At 35.2% G+C, this 23,479-nt stretch overlaps 2 protein-coding genes across 2 annotated transcripts; one reads left to right on the forward strand and one right to left on the reverse strand.

Annotated features, from left to right (window-relative positions):
- Positions 1 to 474: 474 nt before the first annotated feature.
- Positions 475 to 7,367, reverse strand: pnpla3 (patatin-like phospholipase domain containing 3). The gene is made up of 9 exons (XM_042738890.1): positions 7,084 to 7,367; positions 5,664 to 5,896; positions 4,910 to 4,975; positions 3,404 to 3,613; positions 2,608 to 2,668; positions 2,297 to 2,497; positions 2,074 to 2,206; positions 1,598 to 1,705; positions 475 to 1,122 (listed from the first exon to the last, which is right to left on the reverse strand). The coding sequence occupies exons 1-9, from the start codon at positions 7,268 to 7,270 to the stop codon at positions 903 to 905; spliced, it is 1,419 nt and encodes a 472-aa protein (XP_042594824.1). The 5' UTR covers positions 7,271 to 7,367; the 3' UTR covers positions 475 to 902.
- A 1,026-nt stretch (positions 7,368 to 8,393) lies between these two features.
- On the forward strand, positions 8,394 to 16,699 carry LOC109063646 (sulfotransferase family 4A, member 1). The gene is made up of 7 exons (XM_042738895.1): positions 8,394 to 8,768; positions 12,343 to 12,473; positions 12,590 to 12,670; positions 13,223 to 13,349; positions 13,454 to 13,546; positions 14,205 to 14,345; positions 16,605 to 16,699. Exons 1-7 carry the CDS (start codon positions 8,600 to 8,602, stop codon positions 16,697 to 16,699), a joined length of 837 nt encoding a protein of 278 aa, XP_042594829.1. The 5' UTR covers positions 8,394 to 8,599.
- The last annotated feature ends 6,780 nt before the right edge of the window (positions 16,700 to 23,479 follow it).

Genomic DNA, 23,479 nt, shown 5'->3' on the forward strand with positions numbered 1-23,479 from the left:
GTCATTAGGTCATTAAATAGTTCGCCTGCTGCGATTGACCAATCAGAATAAAGTATTTCAGAAATCCGCGTAATAGCTTTTTGTGAAGGTCCTTTTTTAGTTATCTTACAAATAATCAAATATCTTTGATACTGAAATGATGATACAGTCAAACATTTTTACATTAAATCACACATAAAAATGTTGTACTTAACTGTAATTGAGCACATTCTGAGTTTGTAGCACAGAATGACAAAGCTTTTCCATGCATGCAAATATATAATTACTTAAATTTAATTTAATTCCCCTAAAAGTGTCTTCAATTATTAGATACAACAGAAGTACATACTATTATGTACTTACGTTTTATAATTTTTCAGTTCCATTTTTCTTTGAAAAAAAGTCACTATTTGCCAAGGAAGTGCTGTGATGGGGTGTGAATGGACGACAGACATCTCTATAAAGCATGTTATATGAAATCAAAAGCAAGTGTCATGGGCTCAGACTCTTTATTTGATTGTACACCTTCGTGGCATTAACTTGTATGGCTCATGTCAAGTATTTTGAGGTTTCAGAGAAGTGTTAGCACCAATTGTAAGGTAAACTCTAACATACAAACAGTGTCCACATCAGCAAAACACTAGGTACAGGCTGACACAACAGATTAAACACATCTTTGGTTCTGAACTGAGAAGAAAGGCACATTTGGATAATGTCCAAAATGTCACACGAGGGGTGTTTGAAGGACATGTGTATTTACTCTCACCGCTGGATTCCAGAGCGTTAAACTAACCAAGCTCGTTTCTCTAACTATCTAAATTTGCAGCATGATATGTACGTCCAGGGGAATCAGGCACAGCATACTGTATATTGTATTAAGCCGAAAAGGTCCTGCATTGGTCCAGTTGCTTCTCATTGTTACTTTAAGAGCCAACAAAAAAGCACATCTGCCTAGGGGAGGTGCTGGTGTCAACAGGACTGTCCGGTGAGTCGACAGAAGCTGCACTGAAGTCACCTGGAAAAGTCCAGTTGTAACTATCAAAGTTGCTGGCAGAATGAGGTATGTGTCCATTGCAGTTTGGGTCAGGCATCTGTAAATCTACCATTGGCGGCTCACTCATACATCTTCTCAAGGGGGCACCACTGCACAATAAACAAGAAGGCATTCAAAACATTTTGATTTTGGCTGTTTTGTGGAAAAACATTGATCTCCTATTGCCTATTAGACTCTATGTATAACGTTTATTTCATGTATCTATGTCAAACAGTAAATTAATAAACTTGGAATTATTACAATTTCAGATTGCTGTGTAATATCATCTAGATTTTCAGCATTAATTTATATTGTGAGTGCCGTCAAAATGAGAGTTCGAACAGCTTTGGATTACTTGTGGATGATTGTGATGTTTTAATCAGCTGTTTTGACTCCCATTCTGACGGCACCCATTCACTGCAGAGGATCCATTGGTGAGCAAGAGATGAAACGCTACATTTCTGATGAAGTAACAAACTCAATCAAATCTTGGATGGCCTGAGGGAGAGTACATTTTCAGCATATTTGCATTTTAGTTAACTATTTCTTTAATAGTTGTCTTGAATGATTCCTGAGGGATTTTACCTGCTTGTCTCTGACACTTCACCTTTCAACGCCTGTCTATAAACTCCGCCTGCTACCTCAGCAAGCCAGCGCACATCTGCAGGGACTTCTGGGATCCATTCCCAAAACCTTTAAAACACAAACAATGCTGAAATTAAAAACTCATCCGGATACAACACTGTGACATCCACACAAATATTTACAGTTGTGCTGCTTAATATTTTTCTGCAAACTGTAATATAGTTTTTTTCAGGATTCCTTGAATAGAAAGTTCAAAAGAACAGCATTTCTTTTAAAAATATTAATATTTTGTAACATTATAAATGTCTTTTCTCTCACTTTTGAACAATTTAATGCAACCTTGCTAAACAGAAGGATTAAAAATAACATTTAAAAATATTACAGACCCCAAACTTTTGAATTGTAGTGTATTAAAAGTGCGTTTAATAGAATAATTCCGTTGTTCTGATGAGCAAATGTTAAATGATGATATTGACCTCTGAGCTGCAGAGTACACTGACTCCACTGGCAGCGTGTACGGCATCAGCATGTAGGACGCCACACGCAGTGGCAGCAGACCGGTCACCTGTGCCAGCAGACCGTGCTTTTCTCTGCAGGCGTCGCAAAAAACTGCAAACACATGTACATAGTAGAGTATGAATTACTCACATTATAAAGTACATTCATCAGCTTTAAAAGTACATTTAGGTATAACCCTACCTTTCTTAATGGGGGTTGGCAGGTTATTGACAAGCTGCTCGTCTAACCACCAGTGGTGTTTTCTCAAAAGGCGGAGTCTCCGCAGCACCCACTCTTTTCTGGTTTCCATCACGACTGGATTCCTATTGCCTGGGCAGCAGCAGGTGGGCGTGGTCTGAATCAGAGCCATGTCTGCTCTTGGACATGCCGCTTGAAGCAAATCTATAAAGAGATATGACCGTTATCTTCTAAACCACAGCACATATCACATCTGGCATAACGCATGAATGAACATTAGAGATAAAGTGACACGAAAGATAAAAAGTGCTCACTGTTTTCCTGGAGAAATCGGAGGGCGTCTTTATATCCACTTTGACACATTTCTGCCAGCACCTGCCAATCACATGCACAGACATTTAAATGATAGATACGATTTAATTAGTTATTGTGTTGTGCTGGCATTCCTGGTCAGAAATGGCCGGCCTTATAAAAATCTCTTATTATGCTATATTATCACAAAATCTTGGATTCAATCTTTTTGTTCTTTCAGTTAGCACAGGTTTGTATGTCTTTTCAGAACTGATAGCTCATATGCCTCATTGACCTGAGCTTATGCACCTCAGATTTTGAGTGAAAAGAGCATTATTTGTGGACAATTTTGGCAATGTTCATACAAAAACTGAGGTGCATTAGCTCAGATCAGTGAAACATATTATATGACTGGAAAAATCATGACTGAAACACAACATGAGGGTTAAACGATGCTTAGATAATTATGAACATGAGTGACTCCAATTAAATAAGCCAAATACTATAGCCATTCTCTTACTACACTTAAATCATTTAAAACCAAATAGAAATGGTCACAAGTTAAAAGGGTGAAAACTAAGATGTTGTTATAAAATAAATGAAATCATCTGAAAGATCCATCAAGTGAGATCCAAATAATTCAGTTTGAAGGGCTTTATTACAGACAAATAAACACGAGCATTTAACAGCATGTTTCTCAAAGGCAGAATAAAGACAGTAATTGTGTAACTGCACTGCAGCTCATGCATACCACTCTTTTACTTCACTTACTTCAGGCATGGGAATGTGTGTGTGTGTGAGTGTGTTTGGAGTTCTTACTTTAGGCTCTGGGGGAAACAAAGCTTTGCTTAGTCTGTACATGTTGTCTAGATTGAATTGTATGCTGGTGTTTGTGAAACGCAGTTCGTGGAAGCTGGTGGAAATGTCTTTTGGACAGATGTCACTCTCTCCTGAGAATGGAGAAACAGTGATCGTGTTCTTCAGCTCGGACTGGGGCAGATTATCACTGATCCCACCATCCACATAACGCTGATGAGAAAGAAAAAGTGAGAGAGATGTACTTTTAAGTTTCACTGATCACTAAGAATAAAGTAAAAATTATATTATTAAAATTATATTACATGATTATATTGTTTTTTTAAACTATCTATCTATCTATCTATCTATCTATCTATCCTTTTATGCATAGGTTTTTATATATGTAGTTGTACACATTACTGTTTTTCTAAATTAAAAGTACAGATATAACATGCAGTCTCTATTAATATATAATATAATTGCTTAAAATAATTTCAGCATAGTATGTCAAGATTACCCACAAACCTTTACTTTGCCTTTCTTCTACTATATTTTTCAAGTTTCAAAAGCACAGTTTTTTTTAATTAATAAAAGAGCTAAAACACCCACTTTTTTCATTTGTAATTTTTAAATATTACATTTATAATATTTAAAAATATATAACCACACATCCATCTTAAACAATCCAACCTTTCTAGTGATTAAATGATAGCTAGCGTGACAGCGGTACTTTCTTGATCCCTGATGGATGGGAATGTATTGTGTGTAATGAGTCATTTGGGATTTGCATGCTATTGCAAATGACAGAGTAGCTCAGCTGAGGGTGGGCTGATTCAGGACTGACCAGCAGTTAGTGGTGGTGTGATCAGACCAAAAGACTTGCATAACAGCCTTTATTTGTCCTTTAAAAGGTCAACTTCACAGCCAAACTCTCCTCAGTGAACCACTTTTAGTCACAGCTTAATCTATTTAAAGTTTTGATAGATTCATTAATCTGGGTTAATTTTTCAATGCAAGTCATGATTAGTAACTGCCATTTGTATGAATACAGTATCATCTGCATTACTGAATAAAGTTGAGGAACGTAAAGAAACAATGCAGTAACCAAATAATGAACAGCACTGGGTTGTAAATGTTAATACAAACAGAGCTGAACCTTTATTTGAACTGTTTGGCCTCTCAGCTATTTCCATACTGTACACTGATGTCTCCTCCCCTTTCTAAAGAACAAGTACACAATGTACAGGCTATGAGGGTGGGATTATTCAGACACACTGAGTAACTGTTCCCCATAACTGCAAAACCATAAGCATATTTAATTCTCTTATTGAGGCCAGTGTTAGTTCAGTGTGCCCCAGTGACTGAATACTATGAAGTAAGTGCAATGAACTCTTGTTGCAATGTCCTAATTCTCCCATGTGAAAAAAATCCAACTTTCCAGCCGTGTCTCCTCATACAATGCCTCTTGGCTTGGCTCAGTTTAAAAAATGACATCACATCAATAAAGTTATGAACTTTAATACTTACCACACCACGGAAGGCAGGAGGGATTAAACCACAATATACAGGAATGAAACAGCTGCAAATAAGAGCCTGGAAATGAAGAAAAATACAGTGTTATTTTAGTATTATTTATATAGTTTTTATTAATATTTAATATTATTTAGTTATTAGTATATTAGTAATATATATATATATACTATATTATATATATATATATATATATATAGATAGATAGATAGATAGAGTTTATGTTTTAGCTATGTGTAGTTATGTGTATATTTTTGTTATTTTATATATTTTTTATTACTTTTTAAAAATATTTCTATTTAGCTTTTATTTCTTTTTCTTTCAGTTTTAGTCATTTTAGTGCTTCAACGTCAACATTTTAATTCATTTCTAATTTTAATTTAAGTTTTTTTTTCATTGAATATGTTTTATTTGATTTTATTTCTGTCTTATTTCAATGAACAAAACACTATTTTCAATAGATTATTTTTAATAAATAATTTTGTCAACAACAACAACAACAACAACAACAACACTGAGCTAAAGCAAACAGTAAATCTGCAGGTATTTAAAATAGCAAAAAAACAGACCTCCTTAAGGAACATTTATAAGACGACACATAACATGATGTTTATCAGAAGATAAATGTCATGTTATGGCCCCATTAAATCATTTTCATGTAGATAAAGGTATATAAAAGTGGATTATCAGAGTAATATAAAGTGGTGACCTTAAATTCTGAGCTGTTTCTATGGTAACGCAATGCTCTTACCTGGATGAGTTCATCTTTGGAGCTGAAGTCTGACACCAGAACATTTTGCCCATCCATGACACGTGTGAGGGACACACACAGACGACCGGAGGCCAGCGTGTGTGCATCGGACGGCAGGTCGCGATACAGGCCTCCACGTATCACCTTGACTATGTTGAATGTTGGGTGCAAAGGGCCCAGATTACGCTTCCGTGCCTCCTTGGCAACATTGATGACGTCTTCACAACATTTCTCTACATCAGTGGAAAGAAACAGACCCAAATAATAAATTAAGCAATACAAAGGCAAGATGAAAAAGAAGTCGAGAAAATAAGCTGAACAAAAAATGATTGTAATGCAGATATATTGAACATTTTTATTTTTTTTTTTTTCATCTTTGCTCTTGACATTTCACACAATCTCTGAACCTGTAATAAACCAACCAAGGGTTGATTAGAGTCTGAATCAGCTTTTTTAGTTCAGATCCTAAATGAAAGTGAAAGAATGAAGTCATGCAACTATCACACAGACATGCACAAACAGCACAGTTCAGAGTTCTTTGATAATACAATCAGAAAAACCCAATATTTTGGTTTGTTATTTAACTGACACTTTCGTACGAAGTGACCCACTATACACTTTCTACACTTGCTTAAATACTCCATGGAAACAAATCATGGATTACATAGCCAGAGAAAGAGATATAAAATGAATGCAGATAGCATAGTACAATGAAAAATGAGGTTGTGAAATAAATATATTACTGAAATAAATGTTAAATAATACTAAAATGACTAAAACTAAAAGTATAAATATATCAATAGCAATATATAAATATATAAAAAATATTATAAAAGCACATAACAAAATTAAAACTGAAATTAAAATGAAAACTGAAAAATATATACATATATATATACATTTTATTTATTACACACCTTTCACTCTAAATTAATACTATACTAGTATATAAATAATACTAAAATAACACTGCTTCAACAAAAACAATGGTGTTCACAGGTACAGAGACTTAATAGCTAATTTGAGGTGTTTGTTCAAATTGTTACAAAAATATTTTTTATTTCATTTTAATATATTTTTGTATGTATTTTTCAGAATAATAAATTGATGACTATTACAGGACAACAATAAACCTTTCTCTATATATACATATTTATATGTGTAGCCTATATTATATAAATATTTGTGTTAAATATAGATACTCTATTGAGTATCTATATTTAACCACCACCCTAAATAAGTAATTTTCAAAAAGTAACTTTAAGTCATCTAAATGCAAAAATCCCCTAGAAAACCACAGTCACCAGAAGCTACAGAAGAATGACTCAAAAAACTAGTAAGCTGCGTGCAAAGATAGATTTTTTAAGTTCCACGGGGTGAGTTCTTTTAGGCAGGGACTACCATGGGGTGATCTTCATACCTAAACATGCCTCGGTAGCGAGCACGCACGCAGTGAGAGCCCCCGCGGAGGCTCCGTAGATCTTGGTAGCCCCGCAGATGAGATACGGTGCTTGCTCCAGGAGACAGCTCGCGACACCGATGTGATAGATCCCTAAAAACCCGCATCCAGCGAACGAGAGATTCCACCCACCCTTTAAATCAAACATGACTGCTGCAAAATCTCAGGCTGCTACTGCAATAACTATCATATCCTCTTCTGTCTCTTTTGAGTTTTGCTCTTGCGTCTGACAGCACGGGAGCCAATAGGAAACAAAGAGAAATGCTGTTGGCAAATTCCTGAATAGGCGGGGCTATATATATATATATACATATATATATATATATATATATATATATATATATATATATATATACATGTTTAACAATATTTGTGTGTAACAAATAAAAAGTAACACTAACCACATGACGTTAAACAATATATATTTCTTAACGTCATGTGGTTAGTGTTACTTTTCTCAACATTCATCGAGACAATCACAATCACAATCGTTTAAGATAATGACATTTAAAACAATTTAAAATTTCGTTTAAGTTTTTTCGAACAGATTATTTATAATTCAAATATCAATACTAATAAGTAGATTTAAACAATTATATTTTTTACAGTAAAATGTCCCCAGATTTTAATGCAACTCAGTGAATGCTTTTCTTTCTACGCAACACTCCAAGTTATTCGTGTTTATGTAACACTCTATAATTTGATATTCATTTTTAACAAAAAAGTTTGCATTATATAGCCTAAATGCTAAAATATAGTCTCTCTCTCTCTCTCTCACAGACACACACAAATAAAAAATAAAAAAACCCTCTAACACTTTTTCTATTCTCTCTACTTATTTATTATATAGGCCTATAAATAAAACCTTGCTAAGTGTAGCCTACTGCGTTAGAATAACCGAGACTTGTCACAGAACTTACATATTATTGGCCTTTTGTTGGTTTTGATTGCTTCTATTTTCTTAATTTGTAAGTGGCTTTGGATAAAAGCGTCTGCTAAATGTGATTTTATTGTAATAATAGGCTACTACTATACGTGGCTACTATACATTCATATTTAAGTGTACATCCACAATTCAATATTGACTTATCAATTAAAATTTAAAGGCCATATTATGGTTATGAGAAAGCAAACAAACGTGATAAACACAAGACAGCATTAGTGCATGACTGGATTCCACTTCCTCACTCAGCAACCACATTTTTATAGTTTTACTTTTCGAACCGTGTTGTTTATTTACAGAAGCGATGAACAGCTGGCCTGCTGGAGGAACCGCCCCGACGATTGGTGCTGATGCTGAGAGAAACCCATTACATCATCTCTCCTCCACCTGATTGGCTGAAGTGCAAGGCGCACGCAAAGCGGCACGTCTTTGCCAAACAATCAGGGCTGGTGGATATCAAATGCGTCCTCTTCGCCACACATTTCTTTAAAAATAAATCCCTTCAATCCTTTCGTGTTGCACTCGTTTGAAAGGATGGCGGAAAGCGAGGTGGACACGCCGAGCACCCCGATTGAATACGAGAGCAAATACTTCGAGTATCATGGAGTTCGACTCCCTCCTTTCTGCAGGGGCAAGATGGACGAGATCGCCAACTTTTCGTTAAGAAGTAGCGACATATGGATCGTTACCTACCCCAAATCAGGTATTAAAATACACACGTCAGAGTCCAGCTTACACATGCATGCTTTTCCTTCACAGAGGATGCAGTTATTTGAGGTGTTTACCAAAATAAAGGGTCATCTGAGATCTTTTGCATCACTGCACGTCACTTTTTTGCATATTTATTTTTAGACAGTAGACTATGATTTAGAGTGTGTCAAAGCATGTTTCAGATAGCTTGTAAATATCATAAAGAATAAAAACAAACATATTTATACGCATGTTTATATAGTCTGTTTGCTTCATAAAATAGCACTTATAAAATTATACACAAATAAATATGTTTACTTTTATGGATGATTCAACAACAGCCTGGAAGGCACTGGCAATATTATTAGTTTCAAAAAAGATCAAAATATTATATATCATATTATGAAACCAGCCTGGCCCACCTTATCATGTCCGGTCCACCCTGAGAGTCTTGTAACTGAGCCAGGCCTGTATGAGTTTGATTACAAAAATAAGGTGCAAAGTTGCTTATTTTAGAGATTGTGTGATCTTTGGTCGATAAGAATGAAAGAATGTGTTTGTATTGTGTGTAGATGTGAAATTAACAACAAATCAAGGTGAAATGTCTACCATGCAGATGCTCATTCACTGCAGAGGCGCTGTTTCCTGTTAGGATGCATCATTCCCTCTCCCACGCATGCTTGTTGCTTTGTTGATTTACTTGTGCAGTAAGTCAGCTGAAAACAAATGTATGTTACAGATCTATTTTGTTTGTTTCCTGCAATGAAAAAAGCTAATTAAGCTGGAAAGTGCATATGCACTATAGAGCTCTTATTGCTTTCTCACCTGCTTGCACTTGAGAAGCCAAAAAGATAACGGTAACACTTTATAGTAATGTCACTTTAGTTCGTGCATATTAACTGAGGCTTTCAACATGTAGATGAGTTTGTTTCTTCATTGGAACAGATTTAGAGAAATTTTGCATTCCATCACTTACTCATCAATGGGTCCTCTGCAGTGAATGGGTGCCGTCATAATGAGAGTCCAAACAGCTGATAAAAACATCACAATAATCCACACAAGTCCAATCACTGCAGAGGATGCATTGGTGAGCAAATGATGTAATGCTAAATTTCTTCAAATCTGTTCTGATGAATAAACAAACTCATCTACATCTTGAATGGTGTGACAATGAGTAAATTTAAAGCAAATTTTCTTTTTCTTTTTTTTCTGTTGCTTTTAACATTAGTTAATAAAAACACAACTGTTCATTGTTAGTTCATTTCAGCTCAAGTCCTTTAAATAATATAAACCGATACTTTTAATTTTAGTAATGTAGTAGTATATGTTGAAATTAACATGGACTAAGATTAATAAATGCTTTAGAATTATTTCTCATTGATAATGTTAAGTAAAGTTAACAAATGGAACCTTATTGTAAAGTTTTACTAAGAAAACCATCACAGGCCTGTAAACAACATCGGTTCAGTCAAAGTGTATATAAATGGATGCAGCTGTTTATATAACCTGATACACATGCCGCTGTGCAGTTATAAAGAGAAGAACTGAGATAGACAGACAGCAGTATAGTAAGAATGATAGCACGAGGGTCTGAAATTGCTTGGCTTTGCAGAGGATGTTGTGTCGCACCAGCATCAGTGTAATTGAGTTTGGAGCGCCGAGGGAAGGCCGAGCTATGCTGAGTGTTACACACTAAAATGTGTGTCTCCAGCGGGCCGTGATGGATGACAGGTCAATAGAGTCACACATTGCACTGCCAGTCGAATCTGCAGAGTAAACAGATATTGCCTTGTTGAGAGTTGTGATGGGAATGGCAGAGTCAAACATTACAGGCTTCTTGATATTTCCAGGTATCTTATAATAAGATTAAGCTCAGTTTGGTCCACATTAAATATTTTCAGAACTTAAACCTGTCGGACCAAAAGGGTATTTCAGTAAATTTCAATATTTTCAATATATAAATTTGAAATAAATAAATAAAGTTTGTGTTTGTAAGATAACTTTTCACTCTATGTGGCTTCATTTTGTTTTGCAGTCCAATGGGAGGTAGTGGCCAGATGGTCACGTGACCCTGCTGGTGTTTTCAGAAACTGTTGCAAATCAACCACATTCTCCCGCTTTCATAACTAGTGTTTGAGTGTCAGGAAACTGATTTAAAATGGATTTATAAACTCATATGAGGTCATCATCTACTGAAAGATAGATGTTTGCAATGTACTTAAAATCATATATTTGTTTGCTTGGGGTGCTTGGGGTGTTTTTGTATAGGTATTTCTGTGTATGTTGTTCATGTAAAAGCATGCAGAATACATGTTTTTGAATCATTAATGATTTTTCTGAATCCAGTCATTGACCTTTCAAAGTAGATGATTTTTCTCAAGAAAAACATAAAGCATTTAGCTAATTCTGACATTGCATAACCTAACCAAATTGTATACTAATAGCTGTATATAGATCAAATTAATGGTTGTAAGATCCTTTGATAGGGAACATCAACTGACTAGAAGCCCTCAAGTCATTTGAGGTTGATACCTCTGCTGTAGGAGATGTTATGTTGTATGGTTAAATGATATATATAAAAATATATTTTTCAATGATGTACTATTTAATTATGAATATATATGTTTGAGATTAACTTGATCATCCGTTTATAAGGGACCATCAGAAGGCATTACATGTTTAATTTATGCTTATGTATGCTCTCAAGCCAGCCAAGAGTAAACAAAACTGCTGAATGAGAGTGAAAGAGGCACGTTAGGATAATTTCAAGGTCATGCTTGTATTATGCTCTTGTTTTGTGCTCCTGAAAACTCCTCATGTAGTCAACAAATAAGAAATCTGCTGAATTGGCAAATGTAGTCGCTTCTCCTCAACTAAACGGAAGTAGATGTTCACATACATGCATACTCTTTTCATCTAAAATGGGCAAAAATAAGAAGTGAAAGAGGACAGTGATAAGCCTCCACAGACATATAACTACAAAAAGAGTGAGAAAACAAATCTATTTGATTATATATGCTTTTGTATAAATGAGACCAGTCTCCAAACAGCAAAATAAAATATCCTTTTATAAATGTCAGAACAAACTTTAGAAAAATAAGTTATAACAAAAAAGATAATTACTTGAAAACCGAAGTAAAATATAAAAAATTCAAAGCCAGGTCTACATCTGATATCAATATGATTTCTGTTGGATGTCCATTTCAGTGTATACCATCATGAATTCCTGCATGCAAGGATAATGTGGATGCATTGGATTTACACATGTCAAGGAACACTGTGAAGAAGGTGGAGGATACATGTGGCAAGTGTTTACGTGTTTAGCTCCTTACCCAATCAACTCATCTTCTGTGAAGCATGATAGCTCCTGTGTCAAATGGATGGGCTGCTCATTGTCATGGTTAAAACTGAAAAAAAACAACAACAAAAACAACAACAAAAAAAGATTGATTTTAAATCATTGAGGTTGCAGGTCAGGCTATATTCAGGCAAATACATGTGTTTTCAGTTTGCAGCTGGCAAAGTCATCTTTTTACCATTAATAATACATCCATAACCACTTTTCTTTCTTCCTCACATGCACGTAGGTACCAGTTTGTTACAGGAGGTGGTGTATCTTGTGAGTCAGGGTGCGGACCCAGATGAGATCGGGCTCATGAATATTGATGAGCAGCTTCCCGTGTTGGAATATCCACAGCCGGGTTTGGAGATCATCCAGGTGTTTACTCTCTCACACGCACCTATGTACTGAACCAATGGCCTTCAGCATGGGAATAACATTTAGTTTTCCTCTGACTTCTTGGAATGGTAAAGTTGAGTTTTGTGTTTCTGTAGGAGCTGACATCACCTCGTCTAATCAAAAGCCACCTGCCGTATCGTTTCCTGCCTACAGCGATGCACAATGGAGAAGGCAAGGTCAGCTGGAAAACACAATTCAACATATTAATCATGACTTCCAGTTGTCCATTAAGGACAATTAATGCAATTGACTTCCAGTATATTCATCACAATTGACAGTAGAGACATTTATAATGCTACAAAAGACTTTCAAATAAATTATGTTCTTTGAACTTTCTATTCATCAAAAAACCCTGAAAAAACATGTATTGCAGTTTCCACAAAAATATTGACAACAAAAAAAAAAAAATATATTATTATAGAAAAAAATATTTAAATAGAAAACACTTATTTTAAATAAAACTGATACTAGTATATGACTGCTAACAAAAAAATATTAAATAGAAAAACATTTTAAATTTTAAAACACTTTTTTAATAGTAATGTATCACTGAAAAAAAAAAGAAAAAAAAGCAGCCTCTGTGAGCATAAGAATAGTATAGTAATGTATCACTGATTTTATTTGACTTTTCTTTTCACTCTGATTAAGATGTGAACTGACCTTTGAAAAATGTATAATTTGTGGTACGAATATGCCTTTACACAAACATATCAATGCATGTCCTCTAGGTGATCTATATGGCCAGGAACCCTAAAGACCTGGTGGTGTCCTACTTCCAGTTTCATCGCTCTTTACGAACCATGAGCTACCGGGGTACATTCCAGGAGTTCTGCAGGCGATTCATGAACGAAAAGTGTGAGTGAGACACATAACTGACATATTTGCTCAAAAGGAAATGTATGAGAATGCACTTTTTGTCTAATTTCTGTAATTCTTGTCCTGTTTGTGTGTCCCTGTAGTGGGATACGGCTCCTGGTTTGAGCATGTTCAGGAGTTCTGGGAGCATCGCATGGACTCGAATGTTCTCTTCTTGAAGTATGAGGATAGTTTTATTACATGGTTTATATAAAATACAAAATACTAGCAGTTAAACTCACACACACACACAAACAAACAAAAACACAAACACACACACACACACACACACACACACACAGGTTTTATTACATGGTTTATATAAAATACAAAATACTAGCAGTTAAACTTTGTCAACACATTATGTGATAAACAAAAATAATAAATGAATAAAATGTGCATTGTGTTTTCTTAATTTTGTTTGTATGAACTATTTTTATATACGGTTATTTGACTCAAGTATTAAATATATTCAATAATCTCATCTAATTTATTTCACTTTAATTAATTGAAATGATTGATTATTGAAATTAATAACTATTATTTAAATAGTGTGTATCAGTGCAACTGATCTGACGGAAAATAATCAGATGCACATTCTTGAATTGGTTGCTTTGCATAATTTACTGTTATATATTTTAATTTTTTTTGGATACAGAACATTTGGTAGGAAAAAAAATCACCTGCACCTTGAGGTCCCTGAAGTTATTTAAAAGCTGAAGATTAGCTGAAGTTAATTATGCTGTCATGTATTCTTCTGTGTGAGACCAAGGCATGAGTCATGATTACATAACCAAAAGATTGTCATTCTCTCTTTCTCTGCACCTTTCCTGCCGCCTGTAATTTCCTCTCTGGAGGATCTGGGGACCCTGGTGGAACAGCTGGCTCGCTTTCTTGGCATCTCGTGTGATAAAGCCCAGCTGGAGAGCATGGTGGAGAGCTGTAACCAACTCATCGACCAGTGCTGCAACTCTGAGGCCCTGTCCATCTGCCGGGGTAAGGGGGGACAGACTGTCTCCGCATGTTCTGTTCCCTGAGCTAGCATGACCCTAAGCACACTGACCCTATACCTTATTTAGCCTATCATAACAGGAATTATAAAAAATGAATTCCTGGAGATTTCTTCAAGAGAAATCCTTAAGCAAGAGAAATCCTTAGTCTTTTCCAAGGAAGGACGCATGCAGCGATTAGTGCAGGCTAAAAGTGAGAGTGCACTTTAACACATTTCACAAGCATGTATATGTCTTCCTGACAGAAATGTAGCCCCTTGTATGAATGAAGACCAGTGTTGGGGAAAGTTACTTTTAAATGTAATGCATTACATTATTGCGTTACTCCCTAAAAATGTAACTAATTACGTTACTTAGTTACTTTTTATGGAAAGTAATTGCGTTACATTACTTTTGCGTTCCTTTTGCATTACTTTTTAAATCTGGGCTGGGCTTGCTTGTTTGTTTTTAATATAAAAAGTTATATTTTTGGCAAATGTAAAAGCCCTTTCACATCAAAAAGTGAAAGGAATAAGCCTCAGTCTGAAGGAAAAGTAGAACAGTAGTCTGTACAGTAGAACGCAGGAGAAGTAGCTTCAACACTCTTTAGCAATACAAAAACAAAAAACAAAAAACAAAAAAAACAATGAAGCACAAATGTTAGTTTATCTAAAGTAGTTTTTGCTTATTAGTATGGTTGAACAGGATCATCAAAAGTCAGCAGCAAAGACATTGGTTAATAAAATGGGATTAAATAAAGAATATTTGTGTTATTTAACATTTAATTATTGCAGGTTTGTGTCATATTCTGAATTTGCATTTGACGGTTTAAATTCATTTTGATGACTACTGAATATGTTTTTTTGTGAGTAAGATTAATTAATGCATGTTCATATTTAGTCTAGAACTACAGTAACATCATGTTTCCAAAGCGCAAACAAAGAATTGGGACAGGAGACTTAAAGGAGACAGTCATTAAATGGGAAAACAAAGTAACTGGAGTTACTTATTTGTAAAAGCAAAAGATATATTCTTGTAAATTAAAAAGTAATTTGTTACTTTACTAGTTACTTGAAAAAAGTAATCTGATTACGTAACTCGCGTTACTTGTAATGCATTACCCCCAACACTGCTGGTGACTCCACATTTAGATAAATCTTATGTGGCTTATTGGTCATACAAGGGAAGGATTGTTGGGCAGTGCCATCATGTGGTGAATATGTGTGGTGCATCTTTATTTCTGTGGACATTTCTGTTGCTATTTGATGTCTCTGTGCTATTATTTATTTTATTATTCAGTAAACATTATGTAAAACCTTTTTTTTCACATAAAAAAAGAGGATTTGCAATTTATTTTAGATTATTTTATCATTTGCACTTTAGTTCTGTTTTGTTTTTGTTTTCCTGTATCTTGTTCATTTTTCCTTTAGTGCATGGATTCTTGGCTTGGCATGATGCTGAATAATCTCACTACATACAGTAGGGACTTATATAAGTATACATGAAGATATACTGTGAACATGAAGATGGAAAGCGTGTAAGAAAGGTGAGTCTTTAAGGGATGTTCTGGATTTGATTGTCAAAATATAAAAAAGCGTAATTGTAAAATAAAATAAAAGAATAAAATAAAATCAAGTGACGTGACATACAGCCAAGTATGGTGACCCATACTCAGAAATGGTTTAACCCATCCAAAGTGCACACACACACCATGAACACACGCATGGAGCAGGGGGCAGCCATTTGTACTGCGGCGCCCGGGGAGCAGTTGGGGGTTCGGGAGCCTTGCTCAATAAGCACCTCAGTCATGGTATTGCCGGCCCGAGACTCGAACCCACAACCTTAGGGTTAGGAGTTAAACTCTCTAACCACTAGGCCACGACTTCCCCCAAAATGTACTTGCAATGCAATTAAACCAGTGCAATTAAACCAGTGTTCCAGAGGGTATAAAGCAGAAATGTGAAGCTTATATTTTTGTTTACACACTTACATAAAAATATATATATATATATTAGGTAAAAAAATATATTATTTGAATTCAAAAATTAAAAAACTTTTAAATAAATTGTATATATATAAATCATGCAATTCCCCTAAAAGTTATACTTAGTATTGAACCATATCACAATATCTCCTAACCATTACCCGAGGCTTAGCTCAAGCTTTGAGTTATACAGGAGGAGGAATGAAAGAAATAGAGGAGAAGACGGGGAGGTGGAGGGATCCTTATGATAGTATCTTCTAATTCTGTTTTCATCTGCTTCAGGTCGTGTTGGGCTTTGGAAGGACATTTTCACTGTGTCTATGAATGAAAAGTTCGATGCTGTTTACCGACAGAAGATGGCAAAGTCTGACCTTTGATATCTTTCCATACCAACTATCTCTCACCAACAAACACTTCACCTACTTCCCCAAAAATCAACTGATGGACATTCCCCATCCAGATTTTATCTTTCCATCGCCACTATCTCTTGCTCATCAATGCTTTCTTTAGTTCCTCAAAAGTTACTTCTTACTACGCGGTCAGTATTAAGAGGCCTTTTTTTCTCGTGTGTATTTGTATAAAGAGTGCATCAGCAGTGCTAGTCCAAAGTGTAAGCACAGTGCTTGTTGCTTTTGCACATTGTACAGAGCTACTCCATATCCCAAAGGCGCTTATGAAAAGTGTATTTATTAAAAATCAGAAATGAAAAATAATTTAGACTGTATTCCATATGCTAGTATGTTTACGACAAACTCTCCGAAAAAATCGTTGTCGTTTCTCAGGAGGATTCTTCATATCATTGGCTTATACTTCTACCACCTAATGCAGTCATCCAATCACAGTTCAGGTTGTGAAAACCTGAGCCTCATGATGAATGCTGATTGGCTCCTGGCCAAAAGAAGTGTGTGAGGAATGCAATTTCGCTTCTTTTAATGGCTTCTAGATGCTTTGACTTATATTCCAGTATAGCTTTTCAATAATACGTAGATATTTCACATTTTTTTGTTACATTTACTCACATGTGCATCCATAATTTTTGAGTGTCTACATATTTGAAAAAGTGAGAATTATCAATGCAGGTTCAATCACATGAGCATACACAATCTCTGTGTTAAGGAATAGGAAGGATAACATTTTATATCAGTTACATGCACATCATTATATATTGCATCAGAAGTGTTAATAATAGATATGAGTTTGTATTTCATCATTATGATTTGGTAAAAAGAATAAAAGATGTGTAAGGTGAACTCAAATACCAGCACTTATAACAAAGTGACTTATAACCTCACATATCCGACAATTGCTGTGTTTGGAATGGAATACTACCATACTATATAGTATACTATTTTTAAAAATGGAATGTTCAGCAGTATGCATTATGCCACTAACTAAATTTGTAATATTCTACACTGTCCCATGACCTCATTTAATGCACGTTTAAATCAGAGAGAGGCAGTGGTGTTAGAAGTTTAAATGGATACTTTGCATTTTTTTATCCAAATTTGTGTGGCAGTCTGATCAAATAATGAAACAATAAGATATTACATCTGGTTAATTTGCAACACTGAGGATTAGCTGAGTGCATAGCATTGTGGGATTTCAGACTTTCTACTAAAAATTTAATTTTTAATTCAATGTTACTTGCCGGTTATTTAATATTAATGACAAATGTACTAGCAATTTCTGAGTAAAACCTGATTCTAAAAATTGTTTTTTTTCAGTATAGTAGGTAACCTGATAATTCATGCATACAGAAAATAGTATGTTTTTTCAGAAACAGTAAGAGTAGTATATATGCTTTTTTGAAATTTTTTATTACTAATATTGTAAATTATTGCCAAATTGTATGGATACACTGGAAAAAAAACTCATATTTTCACTCAGAAATTGCTAGTAAATTTGACAAAATTGCAAAGAAAAGGCAAGTAACTGAATTAAATGTGAAATTTTAAAGTAGAAATTTTAAAACAGTATTCTCTTGTAAAACAATCTTTGTTTTATTTACAACTTTGAAAACTATGTTTTTACAGTGAGTGTAGTATGCTAATATGCTATTCTGAAGTCAGGCAATGACTTGATTCAGGAAGAGAACTTCTGTTCAGACAGGAGAGAGTCTGTGATGTCCTAAAGCTCTGAAACCTCACGTCCAATCAGGAGGCTGTGTCATCACAGTCACTCAATTCATTCATCTACACCATTTTCTCTTTCTTCACGCTCACTATCATGCCTCTTTTCAGTAACTAGTTCTTGCCTCTGGACACATTAGTCTGTTGCTCTGAATGTCTTTACTGTGGGACTCAAGAGAAACTCACAGGCTTCTACCAACATGTATTCGTGCTGCTCTCCTACATTGCCAGCCTGCTCTGATTTAGTCCTGCTATGCTGTCTTATGTAACTCGACACATTGGTTTCTTTTCAGTTTTGCTTGCTGGTTTATTAATAAAGTGACATCTTTAGGCCTCAAGGTTCAGTCTGCCTATTGTGTGTTATTGCTATTTAATTACTGGATCATGATAATGATGTTTATTAATTGATACTTCCTCTTTCTTCTTGCCTTAGCGTGTAAATACAACGTATCAGAATTAAAAGGCGGCTAATACAGTGGCTTAAATCTAAGATGCTGGATTAACAACAGTTGGAAACTGAAGTTTACTGACTACAAAGAGGTTTCTGAACAATCACAGATGGCACCAAAGGACAAGTAAAGTTCCTATGGCAACAAATCAGTGCCTCTGATGTACGTGTGTCCTTTAATCTGCCAGTCAGATATTAAAAATGAGATCAGTGTAATCACTACAACTTTGTATTTTGATGTTACACTACAGCATGGTCTCATGGAATTTTGTTGTTAAAGAAATAGTTCACCCAAAAATGAAAATTTGCTGAAAATGTACTCACCCTTGGGCCATCCAGTCTGTGGATGATGTTTTTATCAGTTGTTTGGAATCTCATTCTGACGGCACCCATTCACTGCAAAGCATCCACTGGTGAGCAAGTGATGTAATGCTAAATGTCTGTTTTGATGAAGACACAAACTCATTTGCATCTCATATGGCCTGAGGGAAAATTTTCACCAGATTTTCAGTTTTAAAGGAATAGTTCATCACAAAATTAATAAATGAATCAGTTACAAGACAAGTTACAAGTTCATCTTTAAAAGTAAAGAACAAAAAAATGGAAAAAAAGTAAAAATGTATTTAATAATCTAAGTACTTGATAATTTTCTCATTGTATCAATCTTTAAAAAACAATGCTTAAATTTAATTTGGTGAAATCTGTAATGAACCCCCTGCAGTGAGTTCGTCTGCTGTCCCACTGAGTTCATCATCTCTCAAACATCATCTTCTCACACATGCCAGATAAAGAAGGTTCCACTCTACATCTTAAAACATATGAATAAATCACACAGCATATATTTGCAAAGGAGCACAATGCTCACTCACTAATGTCTAATAATTAATGATCAAAAGTGTGTCACATAGAGCCAACAGAGGGCAGTGCAGTCCATGGTAGAGATACTTGCAGAAACATAAATCTACTTTAAAATGCATTTTATCCTCTGGGTCATTCTATTAAACAGGTCTTTTGATAAATTGATAAGGCTGTTGGTAAGATTTTTAACACTGTATCAGGCAAATAATGTCTTTATTTTTAATAAACTGCATTGTGCCATCTCAGGCTAAAGTAGTTTTAACATAAAATGAACATTTTAATTTATGTTGGGATTAAGCAGAGATGGCAGTTTCACAGTTTAATTTGGAATTACAAGCCTCAAGCTATTTTTTAAGGTAATATAATTTATCTGTTGACAAACACCAGACTATAAGATAAAGATAAAAAAAGACTAACTTGTAGTGTGGGAGTTCTTGAAAGGTTGATTAAATTATTATTTTTTTTTTTTACATTTATGTATCAATTATTTATTACTTTAAAAAGTGAAAAATAAAATTAAATATAAAATAAAAATAAATCACCTGCTGACAAATGCAGACAAATCATACAGAGTCACATTTCTGAACCTAATACACTTTCTAACGTGCCCTACTCAGTTTTACACTGCATTGAGATTCCTTTGTACTTCCACTCAGTTTTTCTGGTTCTCCCGTTGGGGCCATGCGGAATAACTGAGAATGTGTGGGATCCAGGACTTTTTTCCCGACAGAATCTGCACGTGTCTGTATAACTGTCAGTATGTCTTTCTGCATCTGTATGTAACTCTGGAAAACACACTGGTTGTATGAAGAACTCACAGGCATTGACAGCCCTGGGCTTTCAGGGTTAAAATTGTAAATCTTATTCTTTTTTTATTTCCTGAAGGAGAGGATTTACAGACTTTGACAAGTTCTGCAACTAAAAGTGCAACTAAGGAAGTCAAAGAGAGAGAGGGAGAGAGAGAGAGAGATGTAAACAGATGTGATATTCTGTTTGCTGTGTCAGTCTGTGCAAGCGCCCCTGGCTGCCCACTACTGCTCTCTCCCCATCTCTTTCTTCAGTCATCAAACGCTAGTTGAGTTATCAATGTCAGAAAGCTGGTTGCTGCAATATTGTTCTATTGAGTCCTGGTCATAAAAACTGCACTGCCTCTACAGTAAGGATGGTCCGATGGCCTGGGGCTTGTGATGGAACCATCACTTGCTGTATCTTGCAAGCTTGCAGACATTTTTTTGTGATATTTTGAACATTGTTACTCTGTGAATTCTGCTGATATAAAAATATCACCACATTATCTATCTCAGTTAGCATTTTTAGCTAAGGTGTTAATGAAGTTCAAAGCTGTCAGGGAGTTACATAGCTAAAAAAATTCCAGCTATTATTGAAAAAATTACAAATATAATAAACTGTTTTTTAAATGTGTAATGATGAAAAAATATAAATAGATTATGTTGTTTGGTGAACTCAGGGTTAATAATGACTTCATCTGAATTAAACTATCAGTTCAAACTTACACCATAATTAAGCGTATTAAAAAAAAAGCAGTACAAGCTGCTTATATTACTTGACACCTCTGGAATGTGTGTCAGCCAATCAGAATCAATAGTTCAACAATGATGTGAATTATTAAATCTTCCTATTCCTGTTCCCAGAAACCATCACCAACTTCAACACACACACACACACACGCACGCACGCACGCACGGACGCACGCACGCACGCACGCACACACACACACCTCCAAAGTGGCCTTATTTTGTGTTGATTAATGTCCATTTAATTTTTTTTCTATTATATAACATTAGGTTCTGGCTTCCTACTGCCTCATTCTGACTCAAACCTGTCCTTTTTAATCTCTGTATTGAAATGGGGCTACTAGCACACCCACACATACATGCGTAATTGCTCCATACATTCCAAGATTTGGAAACACACACAAAGGCACACACCGGGCTTCTCAAACTCAAAATTAAAATGAGAACAATCAGACAGGGCCCTGAATTATATACGTATGCAAACATCATGATAAAACTCAATAGTACCCTTATAATATCTGTTGTTGACATAGTTGCTGCTTAATTATATAAGTTTAAACCAATATTATTATAGTAGAAATATAGAACATATACATAATCCTCAATCACAACTGATGGTTCAGCTAGAAACCTGACTGAGCAACTAAAACCCTGGGCAAATAAACACCACCCACCCACTCACTCATGTCTGATAGTGATTTGGCCAAGCATTCAAATAATGCATCTCATAATCTGGACTGCAGTTCAAACTGATCAAATGTGCATTATTATTCTTTAGCTTGGGTTAAACAAATTAATTTTACTTGGTTGGGACAGCAGCTATGCTAATGATGTCTCTATTTGTTTCTCTGTTTTGTAACTAGGATTTACACAAGCTTCAGTCTGGATCCAGAACACCTGAGAAGAGATGATGCCAACCCCTCAGAGGACCTAAGTGGATGAAAACCTAGAAAAAAAATACTGAAAAAACAAATCATAATATACTTTATTACATCATCATTTAATAATTGCTGTTAATAGTGTTCATCATCTGTTTGATTACATCTTTAATTGATTTTTCCATACATTTCTGCCATATGTACATAAACTGACAGTCACCACTGAAAAGCGCTATACAAATAAACTTGAATTGAATTGATAGTAAATCACACATCTGTTAGCATTATCTCATTGCAGTGAGATAATAGAAAGTGAAAAATCTGTGTTGACATTATAGTTTAATTATTGTCTTTATTCAATGTTGTCGTTACTCTTATATATAAGATATATATACACATACATACACTCACTGGCCACTTTATTAGGTACACCTTACTAGTACCGGGTTGGGCCACCTTTTGCCTTCAGAAATGCCTTAATTCTTCGTGGCATAGATTCAACAAGGTGTTGGAAACATTCCTCAGAGATTTTGGTCCATATTGACATGATAGCATCATGCAGTTGCTGCAGATTTGTCGGCTGCACATCCATGATGCGAATCTTCCATTCCACCATATCCCAAAGCTGCTCTATTGGATTGAAATCAATTGGACTGTGGAGGCCATTTGAGTAAAGTGAACTCATTGTCATGTTCAAGAAACCAGTCTGAGATGATTTGAGCTTTGTGACATGGTGCATTATCCTGCTGGAAGTAGCCATCAGAAGATGGGCACACTGTAGTCATAAAGGGATGGACATGGTTAGCAACAATACTCAGGTAGGCTGTGGCATTTAAACGATGCTCAATTGGTACTGCCCAAAGTGTGCCAAGAAAATATCCCCCACACCATTACACCACCACCAGCAGCCTGAACCGTTGAGACAAGGCAGGATGGATCCATGCTTTCATGTTCTTTACGCCAAATTCTGACCCTACCATCTGAATGTCGCAGCAGAAATCGTGACTCATCAGACCAGGCAACGTTTTTCCAATCTTCTATTGTCCAATTTTGGTGAGCCTGTGCGAATTACATCCTCCGCATCCAGATATAACATTACACAAACCGTACCCGGTGTGGTCTTCTGCTGCTGTAGCCCATCTGCTTCAGGGTTCGACGTGTTGTGCGTTCAGAGATGGTATTCTGCATACCTTGGTTGTAATTACTTTGAAAGGTTGGAATTTCTTTGAAAGGTTGAGATTTAATAAAATTTTCTGAAGTCTTTTCTGAACATATACTCAGCTTTTTTATATTAAAAAATATTATTGCA

The sequence above is a fragment of the Cyprinus carpio genome, chromosome A4 (genome assembly GCF_018340385.1).
Source record: "Cyprinus carpio isolate SPL01 chromosome A4, ASM1834038v1, whole genome shotgun sequence".
NCBI classification, from domain to species: Eukaryota; Metazoa; Chordata; class Actinopteri; order Cypriniformes; family Cyprinidae; genus Cyprinus; species Cyprinus carpio.

Coding starts and splice junctions, on each gene's coding strand:
- pnpla3 (XM_042738890.1), bottom strand. CDS start 7,270: ATGTTTGATTTAAAGGGTGGGTGGAATCTCTCGTTCGCTGGATGCGGG. Junction 3,614..4,909: donor CTCCTGCCTTCCGTGGTGTG/GTAAGTATTAAA, acceptor CTTTCTCATCAG/CGTTATGTGGATGGTGGGAT. Junction 2,669..3,403: donor TGTTTCCCCCAGAGCCTAAA/GTAAGAACTCCA, acceptor TGTGATTGGCAG/GTGCTGGCAGAAATGTGTCA.
- LOC109063646 (XM_042738895.1), top strand. CDS start 8,600: ATGGCGGAAAGCGAGGTGGACACGCCGAGCACCCCGATTGAATACGAG. Junction 13,350..13,453: donor GCGATTCATGAACGAAAAGT/GTGAGTGAGACA, acceptor GTGTCCCTGTAG/TGGGATACGGCTCCTGGTTT. Junction 13,547..14,204: donor GAAGTATGAGGATAGTTTTA/TTACATGGTTTA, acceptor TTTCCTCTCTGG/AGGATCTGGGGACCCTGGTG.